Below are 17,271 nucleotides of genomic sequence, written 5' to 3'. Positions count from 1 at the left end.
AGCTAGGGCCTTGAAATTTAAGTGTATACTCGTGTATACCATAAGCAGTACGAGTTTATCATGCTCTTAATGCAAAGCTTCGACGGCATCCATGGTCTGGAAGAATCTGTGATAAATACAAATTAGTCATGGTACGATTATTTTCATGGTTAATTGTGTGTGCTCACCATTCTGAGGACCATTCTGAGGATTATGGGCACTGCGTCAGCCGAGGATGCGCAAAATTCTTGACTTTATCTAGGAGTTGTCTTTGTGTTTGAATAGCGCATGGTAAAGCAATAATTACTCTTGTTACTCGATTATGACCGTTTCTACTTTCTTACTGCTTCGGACTAGTACAGTTCCGTTTTATGGGCCGCTAACCCGAGCTCTGCTCCTTCTAGCCAATCTCATATGCAACTAATAATTAAGCTGCACATAACCTCTGTATCTATGAGCTTATTCATTATGGCAACGCCGGCTACAACACCAACCCCAAAGGCAGCGTGCCTGCAAGTAGTTCCATGTTGTTATTGGACATAAGCTTATGCATTTTGTTGCTTTTGTCGGAATTGTGGCCGATGGTGACTCTAAACTCTTAATATTTAAAAGTTTTCCGACATAAAATATTTTATAAGAAAAGTAACATTTTTCTATATATCATTATAGCTGATAAAAATTGTGTTGGGAAATTGTTCTCGAAGTGTATCATACAGTTGTATAAGTAATTCATAAAAATCTAAAAATATTAAGACCTTTAGCAAACCAGTTGCAGCCATTTTATTTTAATGGAAAAGCTGTTCCAATTCCATTCAGGTTTTCATTTTTGCCAGTACACTTTTTAATATTTTTTAATATCGTGAACCGCATTTCGACGGCTCGACGATAGTTAGAGTAATCGATACTGTCGACTTGTACATCGATTGTTTAGCAGCTACAGTGCGGTTCATGGAGTAAAAGGGCTGCGAAAATATGATTGAAATAAACAAAACTGCAATTGGAATTGCAGCGGGTCTGGCTGGAACCTTATTCATTGGTTATTGCATTTATTTTGACAACAAACGCCGTAGTGAACCAGACTACAAAAAGAAAGTGCGCGATCGTAAGTAAATTCTGTATGATGCAGTGTGCATATTTTTATCTATAATATTCATATATATATATATTTATACATATATATATATATATAAATATCACTTATACAGGTCGTCGGCGTAACCGCAAGGCTGGATCTGCCAAGCAGGGAATGCCAAATTTAAATGACCACGAAGCTATCGAAAGGTAATGTTGAACTATTGAATTTCTATATTACATAACGAAGGATGCACGTGCGTGAGCTCATGTATTTACATGAACACATACAAAGCTTCGCGCACATGTACATAACATTTTTACTACAGGCTTTAAGCAGCAAGCATATGAAAGTGTTAAGTTATTTACTAAGTAAATCAATGTTTCAGTTACATATATCATAGCTGTATAGCCTAAAAAATTCTCCAGGGCCTAATAATGCGAATTTGTGTGTTACCCAGATATTTAATTTTGTAGATTTTTGTATACGAATTCAGAATAATTTGCTGTTTGGAATCATAATTGTAAACAACTAAAAATGCAATGTAAGCCTTATTTGAGGAAAACGTCAAGCACTGTTCTGCAAATGGTTGATCAAATTACTTGTGTGGTAATGTTAACGTAAGCAGAAATGTCTTAAATGTCTGCTTGGTTGGTACTCGGTAGTCAATCAATTAATGTTCAAGGGTATTTTATTATATGTGTGGATATATATGCATATATACAAACTTATACGCAGTTGCATTTATATAAATAGCATCACTGGTGTACCACACATGGCATAATATTGGTAGGAAGTAGATTTTCAGCATATAAAATAATGGATTTCATGTGGTCTTAGTATGTTTAGCGTATAACCGTGATGTCATGCCTTTCCACAAGTGATTGCCCAAGAAATAACTAGTCTGCAATTAAAGGTGGCAAATAAGGTTCTGCCTTTTCCAATGTAATCATTTCTGTGTTGGTTTTACATTACGTATCTGGATGCTGTACCGTTTTTTTTCATAGTAGTGTGTTCATATTTTAATGACGTATTTTCGATCCTTTAGTATGACTAATTCGAAAATCCAAAAGCGTCATCCACGAAGTATTATTAAATAAAAATAAAATCCATAATCAGAATACAGAATCCTATAAAATGTAAAAAGTTATTAGGACTCGAAGAACCTAAAGCAATTTTCTGTTGATTCAGTGAAAATTGCTTGGGAAAACAGCTTGGCTTCTGGTATTGTTTAGAGCTAGTCTTAAAGGTGTTAGATATAATGCGTTGAAAATGTGCATGTAGAGTATAATGATTTTGTTATATGTATTTAACAGGCAGAAGGCGGCGTGGCAGACACCCTAAAATGTATATATTCTTGATTTGGGTGACAAGCTGAGTCGGTTTAGCCCTTTACGTCCGTTCATCTATCAGTAGGTAAACCTGGAATTTTTTTTGTCCGTTTATAGCACTCGCATATTAAATTAGTTTCACAATTTATAAAGGTTATCGTTTTAATAATATCGATTAAAAACATGATCTAAATGCAGTTATTAAATATAGAACGGCATAACAGACGGAGTCGCCAAATGTAGTATTTAGTTATATGAATATTTTATACTATTATGATTTTTATTTTATTTTGGCTACCGGCTCAAAATGTTCCCAAATTCTATAGTTTTGCATCATTATGATAATAAAAGTTAAATCCATCCGGGGCTTTCAAATTACATTTTATTCATTGGAACAAACTACATAGTTCAACTGGTAAGACCAAGTCATATGCACTTGGACTATATTTGCTACGAAGCTTATTGAGTGGCGGTTTATTTTTGTCTTTAGTTTTTTGTAAGATATTTACAGCTTTGCAAATAAAACTGTCGACCTTTGAAAATCTTGACTCACGAGCATTTTTTCCTTTGATACTTACACGCCGATCCATACTACCTGTTGCCGCTAATTAAGTTTTTTCATATATTCAAGAATCAAAGTTAACTTCAATAATTGATTTTTCCCCAGAGATAAAGCTACATACTTTCCCATTGTAACTTTTTCGTAAAGACAATTTTTTTAGCCTATTTTTGGCACACATTGATCTAAATATTGATAATTGATTTTGGGGTGTTATCCTGATGGCGCAAAATATATATATACAAATATAACGGTTCTTGCATCGAATTTAATTTTTTCTGTCAGAGAGACCATATGAGGATAGCAAACCTAAATAAAAAATCTAAGCTTTTTCGTGCATTAAGAAAGTTGAAATTAGAAGTAAAGAAGTGAGTAAAAGGGTTGATGACGAGCGTTATATATATAATATAATAATCATAATTTGGGTTGGGAAAAAAATATAATTTTATTTTTTGAAGTTTAGGTAAATTAAGACTATTCCAATAGCTAAACGCTTAACAAACCTCGGCTATGAGCTCTTATAAGTCAGAAAGAAGAATATTGAAAGAGAGTATCTATCAGCCGTGATTTGTGCCACATCCGCAGTTTTAATCCCAATGTTGAGAATAACGATTATTCTTATAATGCTTACATTATTTTCAAGGGGAAGGAGTTTGATATAATTATCATAGTGGATTGTAAGCAGAGTGTGAATGCATAAGTCACTATATATAATATAATCGAGGTTTTTGAATGGCTCAATGGGACTACACTGACGATTGAGAGTTCGGCTGTAATTTATGGATGGATTTGCTGAGTGTCGTGATTTTTTTGGGTTATGCGTAAGTGACTTGATCACTCATGATTGGTCACTTAGAAATATGCAGTGTTCCCACAAGAAGGGTGTAATGTGATCTTTTGTTTTTGGGACTTTGACTGTGGGTATGTGTGAGTATGATTTGTTTAATTGTGGATGTGCCTTATAAAACATTTCTTTGAGATTGACTTAAATTTAAAAATAGCAAAAAATGTGAGGGTTTTTTAATTACAAAAGTAATAGTTATAATATCGAATATTGTATTTTGTTGTTTTTTTTTTTTCTAAAATTATTTGCTTTGTTTGGAGGTACGATAGTTATAGTTGTATAAACAAATTTAATTTTTTTATTATAATGGAGTACAATTCTTTATTTATAATTAGGAATCGAGTTGTAGTTGATTAAGGGCTAAGTGGGACTGAACTAGAGATTGAGAGTTCGTTTGTCATTAATAGGTAGATTTTCTGATAATGGCGTGATTTGAGCTATCGTAAGTGGCCTGATTGCTCATGATTGGTCACTTCGAAATATGCTGAGTTCTGGGTTCTCACAAGAAGCGTGTGATCTTTTGTTTTTGGGGCTTGGGAACTTTGGCTAAAATGGATGATGGATTAGGATCGTAAATAAACTTTGTTGATCTGTTCGAGTGTTGGTATATACATTACTGGTGGATTTACTAATTCACCATCCTATAGAGATAAGCCTGTCCTCAGGCGGGAAATGTAGGGTATAGTTATGAAATAGGTTCCGGGGGTAGTTGTTCCTCTGGTGTTGCATTGTTTTGTATATATATAATGTTTTCTGCAGATATTATGAGTAATGCAGATATTATGAGTATTTCATTAGTGTTTGATTTAAACCAAGTGGAAGTGTTAATGTTTAGAAGCTTTTCTTAATTTATATCTATTATGTGCTGGTGTTTTAAAAGTTTGAGATTGGAGATTTTTAATCTGGTTAACTACATTTCTAGTTCAATATCTTCTATATATTCAGTGAAGTGTTTTAGGTTGTACATAAGATAGTCTTAGTTTTTTTTTTCTGCTACTCGTGAGATGCTTAGGTTACTAAGGAATTCTGTTTTTATATACTGCATTTTTATATACCCATTTTATGCTTTAATTTTGATCTAGAGTTCCAAGGATATATTTATTTACTGTACCTACGGAGTTAAGTAGACCTCGCTTATTTCTTTTGATGATTTGTATTCCATTAATTTGATGGTTTAATTTTTCTACTACATACTGTATGTGGGCAATGTTTTAAAATTATTCTGCTTGTTTGAGTAAGCTTACTGTTAGCTAATGGTATCCGTAGTCAGATGGTAAGTCCTTTGTTGCTGTCTTGAATTAGTGTAATTACAAATGTTATAGTTGATATAATGTTGAATGCCTTATTATATTTTGTGTTGTTTGGAGGTACCGATATTGGTTCTAATTTGGTCACATTATTTGTTCCATAGATATTTTGGGTGTAATCTCATAGTATGTTTACAATTGTATCTTCATTTATTTGAACTCTACAGTCGTATATCTAATTATATTATTACCTTCAATGTGAATGTTGTTTTTATTTCAATTCCGGGCAATTTCATTAAATGGCTCTGTTTGTTCGTATAAGTCGTTAGAGGTAGTTTGTATTTTGGTTAGGTTTACTGTAAGATAGTGGAATTCATAGTTGGATGGTAGGTTCATTGTCCCTGTCTTGAAGACTAAGTAACCGTTTGGTGCTTTAATTTGATTATAAGTGATTTCTGAAATGAGTTGTTATATTTGCTCTCTTTAATTTTCTTTTTCCTTTTTAATATTGACTCGTAGTGTGTTGTCTGTCTACCTTTATTAGCTTCTATGAAGTGATTTTCTTCTCTATTTGTGTTATTAAGTCTGTTTTCTTAAATGGTGTAGTTGTTTTAATTTTAACTAGTCGGCGTGTTTGTTTTCTTTGTTTATATCAAAATTGATTCTGTTTTTATTGAGGTTTTCAATTTTGTTTTTCCTATTTGCTTGTAAATAAATATGTCTGCTGAAGTTCTGTTCGTTGTCAAGTGTTTTGTCTTGTGGTTGTGGGTGTAGTTTAATTTTTCAAATTCGCTGATTGTTCGGTGAAACCTTTCTATGTCGGAAATACCCTTGTTTTGCTAGTTGTGATGTTAATATTTACTTTTTCGAATTTTAGCCAGTTTTGAAGGGCTGCGCATATAAATCTGAGTCTGTCTGTATTAATTTTGGTGGGCTTCCCCACTCTTGCTCTTTTAGTTTCGAGCAAATCACGGCTTTTGACTTCTACTAAGTATCCGTATTTTTTTTAATATATGTCAATACAAGATATGAATTATTTATTATCAATTAGATAAAAGTCCATGACATATTTTTATCTAGGGTTATCTACTTCTGGACTGACTTCCAAAGTTAATTTAGTGTTCCTGTTTTCAGATTTGGGTAGATTACAAATTTCGCATTCGTTAATGATATTTTGTATTAATTTTTGGTGGTCTGCAATGCAACCCACTAGGAATCTAGGTTTGCTGTCGTTTAAAGGCTGAATGGGACTACGCTGATGATTGAGAGGTCGACTGATACTTGATATGTTATAGCGGATAATGTAAAAATATAAATTCTATATATATATAAATTTAGTAATGTATTAATTTGAGTGACAGATTCTTTATTTCCCTCGAATGCAAGCAAAAAACTTCAAAAATATTCTTTCTTCTCGCGGTATGCAATGTACAACGAAATGTAAACGCTTATTTCCGCGATCTTATTTTATGGTCCGGCGGCGGAAGCTCGGGGTCCAATTAAGTTTATTTGTCTTGTTGAAGAACCTATAATGATCCAACTTTGGTTGATATTGTGGTCGTCCGTGTCTTGTCCCGCTACGAACCGTAGCGGGATCTCTTCTTGATTGTTATATACTGATCTTGCGGATCAGCACTGAAACATAATTTAACGGCTAGTTGACTGCGCTACAAAGTTATATTGCTACAATCGGAAAGCTGACCCTATATAAGTGATAATGCGGATCTTGCACCTTGTGCAATTGTAATATATAACAAATGGTATTTACGCCAGCGTGCTGGAGTAATGCAAGTTTATTCTTATTTCAAAAATGTCAAATACAAAATTGAATTGTAGTACAAAATTGTATTTGCAGTATCTCAAAAATGAGCTCATGTGTCAGCGGAACTTGTGTGGAGCAAATGGGTTTCTTTTTTGTTTGCGGTAACTTATACATTCAACTAACGTATTTAACTGAAATACATTTTGTTATATACAACAATTCATCATTAATTTTGTGTCTGAAGAACGATGTAGATCTACTGATATACATATATATAAATCTGTAAATATTTTTATGAACATAACGTTAAACTTAACGTTGTTGGAGACTTAAAAATACCTTTATTAGTCAACTCTTTTGCCTTTGAACTTGGTTCTAATATAAATAATCTATGACTAATATATTTTTATAAATTTCAGATATTTTCTTCAAGAAATTCAGCTAGGTGAAACCTTGATAGCTCGTGGCGATTTCGAAAGTGGTGTTGAACATTTAGCAAATGCAATCGTAGTATGTGGTCAACCCGCGCGCCTACTACAAGTGCTTCAATCCTCTCTACCGGCTCAAGTATTTGCTATGTTAATAATCAAAATGCAAGAATTTGGTAATAAGGCTTCAGAATCTAGGGAAGGATTGATCACTGGAACTCGCTCGAACCAAAATGACAGCTCTATAAATATTTTAGAAACTTCCGGATCTGCAGCCACTGATGACTTAGAATAATAATTACAAATGAACAAAGGAGCCTGGCATATATATTTCAACAAAGAATAGATAAGGGCTGCATATTCTAATTTAATAAAGTTCGATACATTTGTATTGTATAAATATTGAATTTTCAAATTAACTGATTCATTATGATAAGCATTAATTTTTATAATTATTTGTTTTGACTGCATTTCCGCTAAAATATTTATCCTGAAATTAGGTAAGATCGCAATTTCCTCTAAAGTTATTTAATATTTGACATATTGTCTGAAAATTTAAGATATACATAATCGCTACATATATCATTTCGAACTCACCCCCTTTTTAAAGTCATGATTGTTAGACCCATCTGCAAATAAAATTTCATTTCGGAACTACATTTAAAAGGTTCTTGGCAGCTTTTCCCAGCTACACTCGATAGTAAAAATTGCCAATGGACCCTCTATTACCTACAATATCTTCTAGAATTTCATTTACTTTGTGTTTGCCTCCTTGTTAAAGTCGGCCAAAAGACGGCCACTGGGCCCATCTACAAAACTATCCATCGGAGCACCATTTATTGAAAAATTTGCTTATTTGTGAAGATGAAAAGTAAAGACGGCCACTGGACCCATCTGTAAAAGCTTCCTCAGAAACACCATTTATAAAATGATTGGCAGCTTTGTAAAGGTGAAACTCTGCAGTTAAGATGGCCACTGGGCCCATATGTAAAAGCTTCCTCGAGCGCATAATTTATAAAGCGATGGGCATCTTTGTAAAGGTGAACTCTGCAGTAAAGACGGGCACTGGGCTTATCTGTAAAAGCCTTCTCGGGAGCACCATTTATAAAGTGATTGGTATCATTGTAAAGGTAAACTCAGCAGTAAAGATGGCCACTGGGCCCATAAGTAAAAGCTTCCTCGAGCGCATAATTTATAAAGCGATTGGCATCTTTGTAAAGGTGAACTCAGCAGTAAAGATGGCCGCTGGGCCCATCTGTAAAAGCTTCCTCGGGAACACCATTTATAAAACGATTGGCAGCTTTGTAAAGGTGAACTTTGCAGCTAAGATGGTCACTGGGCCCATCTGTAAGCTTCCTCAGGAGCACCATTTGTAAAGCGATTGTCAGCTTTGTAAGATGAACTCAGCCGTTAAGATGGCCACTGGGCCCATCTGTAAAGGCTTCCTCGGGAGCGTAATTTAGAAAGCGATTGGCATCTTTGTAAAGGTGAACTCAGCAGAAAAGATGGCCACTGGGCCCATCTGTATAAGCTTCCTCGGGAGCACCACTGGCCACTGGGCTCATTTGTAAAAGCTTATTTCGGAGCATCGTTTATTACGATTCCTGTTTCCATTTGTTCCTACCGAAACACCATTTATAAATCAGTAAGCATTTGTGTAAATGTGAACTCAGCGGTGAAAATGTCCAGAGTCCCAGCGGACTGACATTTAGTACTGGTATGTAAACCATCATTTTTGTAACTAAACATATGTTGCAGATTAACTGAAGAGTCATTTGCGGCAGATTTAGCACATTATACATTAAGATGTTCAAGAATTAGTTTTTGAGCGGTTTTAAACAAAACTAACTATTGATAATTATGTGATGTTGCCTTCTATCGCCGAAGGACACCTCGATCAAAGCCCGCAACAAGCATATGGAATTATCGCCTGTCCATTAATGGAAAGGGTAAGTAAACTTAAAGTGCCACTGGTAATTACAAATAAAAACAATTAAATTAGTCATAACGGTTTTTATAAACAAATACAACATGGAAACTATTGTATTTTATTACTTTATTTACCTGAGATACAATTTTTTCTTTATAAGAGTGGTATGCTACAGTTTTTTTTATTTATAAATAGAATCATAGCCAATTCATCTTAGTTTTTGTTTATAGAAATTAATTATTGTTCTTGATTCATATGCTGATGATTATATCCGCTCGTACGTTGATCCCGTTGATACTTAAATCGAGAAGCCAAATCGGTAGGAAGCTATTATTTAAAGAGAATATAACAACAGTCGGCATGTCGACTAAGCTCAAACGATAATGCTGCTAGACCAGCCGCATTCTGCTGTGTCAGCACTATGCGCGATTTAGGTAGGGTCCCTCTTGTAATAAAGGCTTTTCAAGAAACACGTCTGCTTCGTTTTGATTCTTGATTAGAAGTGATTTTATATTTTTTCCAGCACTTTGCTGTCGGCGGCAGTGCTGCTCATTACTGTCGCAGCATTCTCTGTATTCGGCGGCGGCAGAATTTTTAGGAATTATGGAATTCTTACGAATTGCAGCCTGCTGAATTGTAGGTTGCTGATTCGGCTTTGCGTCGGATGTTGCATGCTTGAAGTTGTTTCTATTTTGGATTTTGGGTATATAAATTATTGAGTTCCATCCGTCCAGGGTCCGCGTTAGGGGAAGCCGTCGTTCGGAGTACAATCTAGATCAATTTGGATTATGGATTCTGTTCGTCCAGGTTCCACGTTAGTGGAAGCCGCCGATCAGAGCGCAAGTTATATCAAATTGATAGGCAGATTATGATGGGATATAGCTAAGATTTCCAAATTACAGGCCTTGTGGCTCAGCAATATATTAATCAGCAAATGATTTTAGTAACGGCAGTGTGCCGGAGCAATGTGTGTTTATTCATAAAACTGTTGTACAGAACTGAACTTAAAGTAATAATAAAAATGGAATCAAAAGCTAAAGGAGACAAAAGCTACAAAACTACAGTTATTCTTAAGCTACAAGAATTCGGTCGGCAAGCCGACTCATCATAATTGATAACGCTGCTCTTGCGACACATGCAAAGTATCAGGTTACCGCCGCTGACCGTTGTCAGCACTTGCGCGTGCAGTTGTTTTGTCTAAACAACTGAGTGCGAGGGGCACTCGTTAACTACCCCCCCCTCAGAACCATAACCGTCCTCGTTCATTTTATAGCTGTTGATGATCTCTTGTATCTTTTTTGAAGCTCGTTTTCTCCTCAGACTCTGGCAGAGGAGGATGGAACCGCTGAAGACGAGGCCGAGTCCACCTCCAGTGATGAACCAGGTTTTAAATGATCCGGCCGATGCTACTTCCCCTTGAAGTTTGTTGATGATATGAAGGTTGTGGTTGTTCATCCTCTGTAGGAACGGCATGCTCAGAATTGGTTCATGGCTAATGAAGTTGAGCAATGGTGAAGCTGCTATGCCTGGGGTTCTGCTTAGAATCTTACGCCGATTTACTTAGAACCATTTATGCAGGCTGCTCGTTCAAAGGTGACGAGAATGGTGCCGTTGACTGCATCGGTGCTGATTCGCGCTGGGCTTTCTTTTACCACCACGATGTCTCAAGTGGCTAGGCTGAGTGTAGCAACGGGCCGTGCTTCCTGCGTGTAATCCACGGGCGCAGGTGTCATGGGAGGCCAATTTGCAGATCGATGCGTAGGTTGTTATGGCGCAGCTTGTTACTGTTATGACGTCATTGTCACATTCAGCTACGGTGTCATCTTGCAGTTGAAGCACAGTTTGTTCGTGGGATACGGAGAGGATGCTGACCTTTCAACATATGAACTTAATTCTGGGATACTCAATTAGAATATGGATAATATTTTCAGACTGGAGGACCTTAATATTAGATGCTTCTATTAAACTTACTATGGGGACTTCTGTGGGATGTTCAATGAGCACAGACTTTAAATCGTCTTGGTCGAAAATTGTTGGATTTATATTGTTGGCTTTAGCAAGCGTGATTGTGAGCATTAAGTTTTGAATTTCTGTTATTAACATTCTATTTCTGGCTAGTAATGCCTCATATAAGTGTGGAGTGTCAACTAAGTCATTTTTCTTGGCTTTTATTATTTGATTAACAGTATCTGTAAGCTGGTTTATTTGCTTTTGAGTTTCAGAGTTTATTACTACCTGTCTATTGTTAGAGTCTATCAATTTTGACTCAGTAATTTTGATTCTTTCTAAATCTATGGCATCAGGTGTACCAGCCACAACCTTGAGTACTGTGCCTAAAAAATCCAAACTTCTGGCAATTCTATGATGAATTTCTAAAACGGACAAAATACTTTTAATGTGATTAGTGTCAACATCTAACAATTTTCGCATGTGAGATTGAGGAAATAATTTGGGCAATTTTTCTGTTTCTTCTACTATCTTTGTGAATTATGGGAATGAAATCGGAATGTGAATAGTCGGCGACCCGAGCGGTTACTAATGTCAGTAAGAATGGAAGTGAACAAATAAGCCTGCAAGGAAAAAATGAAGTTAAATCTATTGTATTTCTTAACTTATTATTTAACTTAAACTCGTATCATTTCAGGTTGTCCTTGTGGACCACCCTCCCTCTAATGAGCACAGACGTTCCTAGGTCTGCTTGGATCAGTTCCTCCGTGCACAGGGGTGATAGCTTGTTTCCCAGTCTCTTGTTTGACTTCACAAAGACTTTTTCCCATACATCAAACACTCTATTTTGTCTGTTCGGATTTATTTTTTCTAACTGTACTTGTTGGACTTTTTCGATCTTGTTTGCGATGGCCTCCCTAAATTCATCAGTAGATGAGTGAATTATTTCAATTGGTTTCATGCCAGTTACTAAGTGCAGCGATCTATTGTATTCTCGTGTCGCTTGTAGAATTGTGTCGTCGATCTTTTTTCCCAATTTAAGACACCTATCAATTTCTGCCAATGTACTATGAAACCATTCTACTTGGCCGTTGGAGGTACTGTGTATTGGGGGTGCATTTACAACATCGATTCCATAGTTGTTCTTTAACAGTGAAGTAATGGTTTCTGAACTAAATGCCCCTTCATTGTCACAGTAAATGATCTTAGTTTTTGGAAAAAATTCACGGCTTGTATAATTGGTCCTCTAACATCCGCTATAGTACGAGTAACTATTGGTTGCACGATTGCAAATTTCGACAACTTATCAACACATGTCAAGAACTGCTTCTTGTCGGTTGAAAAAATATCGATGTGCAACCTTTCGCCAGAGTGTGACGGAACTGGCGTCTCACCGAGGAACTGTTTCTTAGGATGCCTGTCATATTTGGAGCGGGTACAGATTTTGCAATTTGCTACAATTTCTTTCAAAATTCTATTCATTTTTGGAAAATAATACTCTTCCAAAATTTGCTTGCAATTTTCTTGTGCTTCTCTATGCGCACGGTTATGTTCAGTTATTGCTATTTCCCTCTGTTCTGCTTTATCAGGAATGTCAACTACCATTTTCTTACAGTATCGAAACTTTGTCGATGGGAAACTTTGCACTAACTCGTGCTGGATGCAAGCCAGTGTTGGGAGATCACAATGTAATACATTCACTAGATTGGGATTATCTACCGCCTTTACTTCGTTCAAGACATTGTTTTTATTCCGGTAAAATGTATTATATGGCGTGTTTTTTCGCCAAACAAGATAAAATTTCTTTTTAGAGCAAATTGGGCTTCTTCCAAAACTATTTGGTTTCTAAAAACGTTCACAGGGTTTTCCGCAGCTTCTATCGTGTAAGTTACCGATAACTCACTGTGGATTGTTGCCGCATCGGATACTACCTCACTTTGCAGCGCATTCACATTTTGGCGTGAAAGAGCGTCTGCTACGTGGTTTTCTTTACCCGGTTTGTAATAGATCTTTGCGTTATGCTCATCGATATACGCTTTCCATCTTTTTATTTTTGCATTTGGGTAGTAGTACCGTACAGGTATTGTTGTAACTTTCCAAGAGCCCACACTATGGCTAACAATTCCCTTTCGTTGGTAGCATTGTGCGACTAGCTTTCTTTAAGTATTCTAGAAATCATGGTGATGGGCCTGTTTTCTTGTGATAGAACAGCACCGATACCTTTTGCGGAAGCATCCGTCGTTAGGTCGAATGGCTTCTTGAAATCCAGTTACTTAAGAATTACATCCTCAGAAGCCAAAACGTTTTTCAACCTCTCGAATGCATCAATTTGTGAATCGTTGAATTCAATGGGAGTCTTCTTTGACATATGTTTGCTTATGGACCTATTTTCTCCTTTAAGAAAATTTGTCAAAGGTCTTGCAATTGCAGCAAAGTCTTTTATGAAGCAACGGTAGTAGCTGGCTAATCCCAGGAATGACCTCAGCTCGTATAAGCTTTTTGGTTCTGGATAATCCTGTATGGCTCTTACTTTTTCTGGATCAGTTGAGCCACCCATGGTTACTATAAACCCAAGGTATTCTACGCTTTGCTTGAAAAATTGAGTTTTTTTCTTGGGAACTCTCATGTTTGCATCTAACAAGCTCTTTAGAACCCAGTCTATATGCTTAACATGATCATTTTCGTTTTCAGAAAAAATAATGACATCATCTACGTAAACATAGCAAGCTTTACCAATTTGTTCACGCAAAACATCGTCAATTGCTCTTTGAAATATGCTACCCGCATTTTTCAAACCGAATGGGAGTCGACAGAACTCGTACTTCCCACCGTTTACAGAGGAAGACGTCTTTTCACGGTCGTGTTCAGCCAAATATATTTGATGGTATCCGGATTTCAGATCCAATGTTGTAAAATATTTGGCTCTGCCCAAATTTGCCAATATCATGGGGATGTTGGGCATAGGGTACTTGTCGGCAATGGTTCGCTCATTTAGTTTCCTAAAGTCGATTGCCAAACGCTTATTTTTGTTACCCTGCTCATCGGCTTGTCATCAACTGTACGTATTGTTGCTACTACAGACTTCGTGAATGGTAATGTCTCGTTGGAGGTTAAAAAGGCCTTTGATCTGCTCAAGATCATGCTTCTGAATTCCTTTTTTACTGTCTCTGGCACGATAATATCATTCACGTTAGTAAAATTAACATTATCACAATAATGATGCCGTAATTTCTCGGACACGGAACCATAGTTGATTGTACCACTGTCTGTATCCAAAGTCGCTCCTATTTGCTTTAGCATGTCGAAACCTATTATACCATCAAATGGCGTTAAAGAATCCAATAAAAAAAAACGAAGCTGACTTACCGAAAATGTTCATTGAACACTTCTGGTGGACTTTGTTAGAACCATGGATGGAACTAACTGTAAACTCCTGTGTCTATCAGGATTTTTAGTTTCCTCCCAGCCAACTGTCGTTCAATGAACGTTAGCGTTTCCTAAAAAATTTAACAAGTCGTTGCCACTTGTGGAGTCAGACTCTTCGTCAATCTCAGCAACTGCGGCTGTGGCGACGTTATTGTATTCAGTTTCTTCGCTATTTGGGGTATGCTGTATAGTATTTTGTGATGGTTGATGGTTTTATTTTTCTCTTTTATGGTTTTTATTTTCAGCTTTACTGTGCGGCTCACTGTTGTTTAGGAGTCTTTAAAGTCGTCCGTTTTTTCACAAATTATCGGTTTTACTTATGAGTTCATCCGCTTGTTTTAAGCCTTTGAAGTATGCTTGCATGTTGTAATAAAATAATAGCTGCCAGCTTGATGAATCGACTTCCACCTTTCCAAGATTGTCCACTAGCATCCATGTTTTGTATTTGTTAGCTTGCTTGTACCTGTAGCAATTACTATAGTAGTACTTGCTACCTACAATATCATTAGCTGGCTGAAAATCGTCGCTTATCCTGTCGGTGATTTGGCCGATCGTGTTTTCATCCGTTCTTTTGGCGAGCTGACTATTTCACCCTTATTCTGAGTTGGTAGCAAGCAGATCTTGTTTATTGATCTCTTGACCTCTCCCATATTTGTTTTTATTGTTACTACACGAATTTTATTGTCTTATCCTTTTGTAGTATTTGTTATTTTTTCCATGGGCCATAAAGCGAGATGTCTGTTTTCTTGTTTCAATAGAATGAGTTGGAATTCCATGAGATTTCCTTTTCCTTTCGGCATTTGGTTCGCTGTTCGAGTGATGCCAAGTATTCCTCCTTCCATTTTCTCCAGAAATCTCCTCTGATACGCTGCGTGTATCTCCATCTGTCTAACATCCCCATTTTTCTATTCTCCTCAAAATTTTCTGGTGATCCAATAAGTGGTCTTCCCACAATTAAAAGGCTAGGTGTCAGAATACCGTCTCCATCCGTGTCACTATTTAATGCGACAAGTGGGCGTGAGTTCAGTACAGCTTCAATCTGGCTGAGCAATGTTGTGAACTCCTCGAATGTGAAGCTGTTATCGTCGATGGCTCGCTTTAGATGATGTTTTACTGATTTAACTACAGCTTCCCATAATCCTCGGGATGAAGTGCTACTTGACCAAAATATCGAAGATGTCCTTTTGTATTTTGAGCCCGACATCACATCACAAAATTTAGACTCAAACCATTGGAACTTTTGGTTGAGGCGTCAAACACTACTCTCAATTTAGTAGTAAGGCTGCTTGGTTTGATTACTGCTTGATGTGGCATATAATACTTGCCTTGGTCTACCACTTCCATGTGAGCTAGCTTCAGATTTTGTTCCATGAAAGCACTGTATTCCGTGAACATTTGTGGATTCTTTTTGAATTTGTTCCGGGAATTTGTTCCGGGAGTTTCTTAAATCGAATCCTTCCCGGAATGGTATGGAGACTACTAGTCGGCCTTCTTAATTTTTTGTGATTGTTTTTTTGGAACACCAATTCACAATTTTCCGACTTGCTGTTGTTGCTTTCCAGCCCACAGAAACGCTCGAGGTCGTCCAGGCACATTGTTGTTGATGCGCTGATTATTTTGTTGCTTGACAATCTAGCTATATTGCCCGAGGCAATCCATCCAAGTTCTATCTTTTGTCCCAGTGTTTCGTTGATTTTCTTTACTTGTCCCAACAAGATTAAGGGAAGTAAATCAACGCCAATGACAACGTCAATTAGACTGGGCTCGTTAAAATGTGGGTCAGCTAGCTGACAGCCCATCCAATCCTTATTGACATCCAAATTATGTGATGGTGTTGATATGATAAGCATCGGTTATGAAGATTATGTTGGGGAGTTGTCTTCCTCCCTTGACCTACTGGCCTTTGGGTACAGTGGTCTTATAAAAAGATAAATGCAATTGTCTTAACGGCTTGTGCCGGAGTAAATACGACTTATTCCAATGAGTGTCAACGTAAAACTAAAACTTAAACTCAAAGTCAAAGCTAAAGCTAGAAGCAACAAGTAAGAAAGCTCTAGTCGGGGTGCCCGACTAGGAGATACCCTGATTCCAGTCCTCTGAGTTTTTTTTTAAGTTTTCCGTAGTTTGTATCGAGTATTCAAAAAAAAAAAGAAAAAAAAAATCGACATTGCGAGACCAGATTTCAAACCCGGATTATTTGCGCAACGTGCAGCAACTCTACCAACACCGTCCCTTCATAATTTAAAAAAAAAATAAAACAATAAAAAATGTTTCATATCCACTGGTCTCGAACCCCAGACCGATCTGCATACGAGCGCCGCCTCTACCAACGCGGCCACTGCACTGATTTCACGAGCTGTGTCAAATTTGAACATAAGTAGCAGCTAATAATTCAGCACAATATAAGCGCAATTTCGATTCTTCGAATAGAAAAGAATACACGCATTTGAATGTATGTGCTTTTGCAAATTGGCCAAAAGTTTTGTTTAATAACTTATGTTTTACTTAATGAATTTTAATGAAATTTTCAGCATATGATCTACATATCCTATTGGCTTGGTTGCGATGCAAACGATTTCACATAATGGCCCTAGTTCCAACTAAACTTAAATTTTAAGAAATTGGGGGAATTTGGAGCCGGTATCCAAAATCCAATAAAAATCAAAATTGCGTAAAATATACATAAAACTAAATACAAAATTTGGAGGCTCTAGCTCTAATATAATTTATTTACTGCATTTCAATA

General features: G+C 36.6%; 1 protein-coding gene across 1 annotated transcript; it reads left to right on the top strand.

Annotated features, from left to right (window-relative positions):
* The first annotated feature begins 811 nt into the window (after positions 1 to 811).
* Positions 812 to 7,629, top strand: LOC111592327 (mitochondrial import receptor subunit TOM20 homolog B). Its single transcript, XM_023304452.2, has 3 exons — positions 812 to 1,081; positions 1,185 to 1,260; positions 7,214 to 7,629. The coding sequence occupies exons 1-3, from the start codon at positions 952 to 954 to the stop codon at positions 7,515 to 7,517; spliced, it is 510 nt and encodes a 169-aa protein (XP_023160220.1). The 5' UTR covers positions 812 to 951; the 3' UTR covers positions 7,518 to 7,629.
* Positions 7,630 to 17,271: the final 9,642 nt, after the last annotated feature.

Source organism: Drosophila hydei, unplaced genomic scaffold (genome assembly GCF_003285905.1).
Source record: "Drosophila hydei strain 15085-1641.00,03,60 unplaced genomic scaffold, DhydRS2 tig00000001-arrow-pilon, whole genome shotgun sequence".
NCBI lineage: Eukaryota > Metazoa > Arthropoda > Insecta > Diptera > Drosophilidae > Drosophila > Drosophila hydei.
This window is presented reverse-complemented; position numbering and strand designations above follow the sequence as displayed.

Bases quoted from the DNA above. Each gene is read 5' to 3' on its own strand.
- LOC111592327 (XM_023304452.2), top strand. From the start codon at position 952: ATGATTGAAATAAACAAAACTGCAATTGGAATTGCAGCGGGTCTGGCT. The intron at 1,082-1,184 runs GTAAGTAAATTC...TCACTTATACAG, and splicing joins CAAAAAGAAAGTGCGCGATC to GTCGTCGGCGTAACCGCAAG. The intron at 1,261-7,213 runs GTAATGTTGAAC...TATAAATTTCAG, and splicing joins GACCACGAAGCTATCGAAAG to ATATTTTCTTCAAGAAATTC.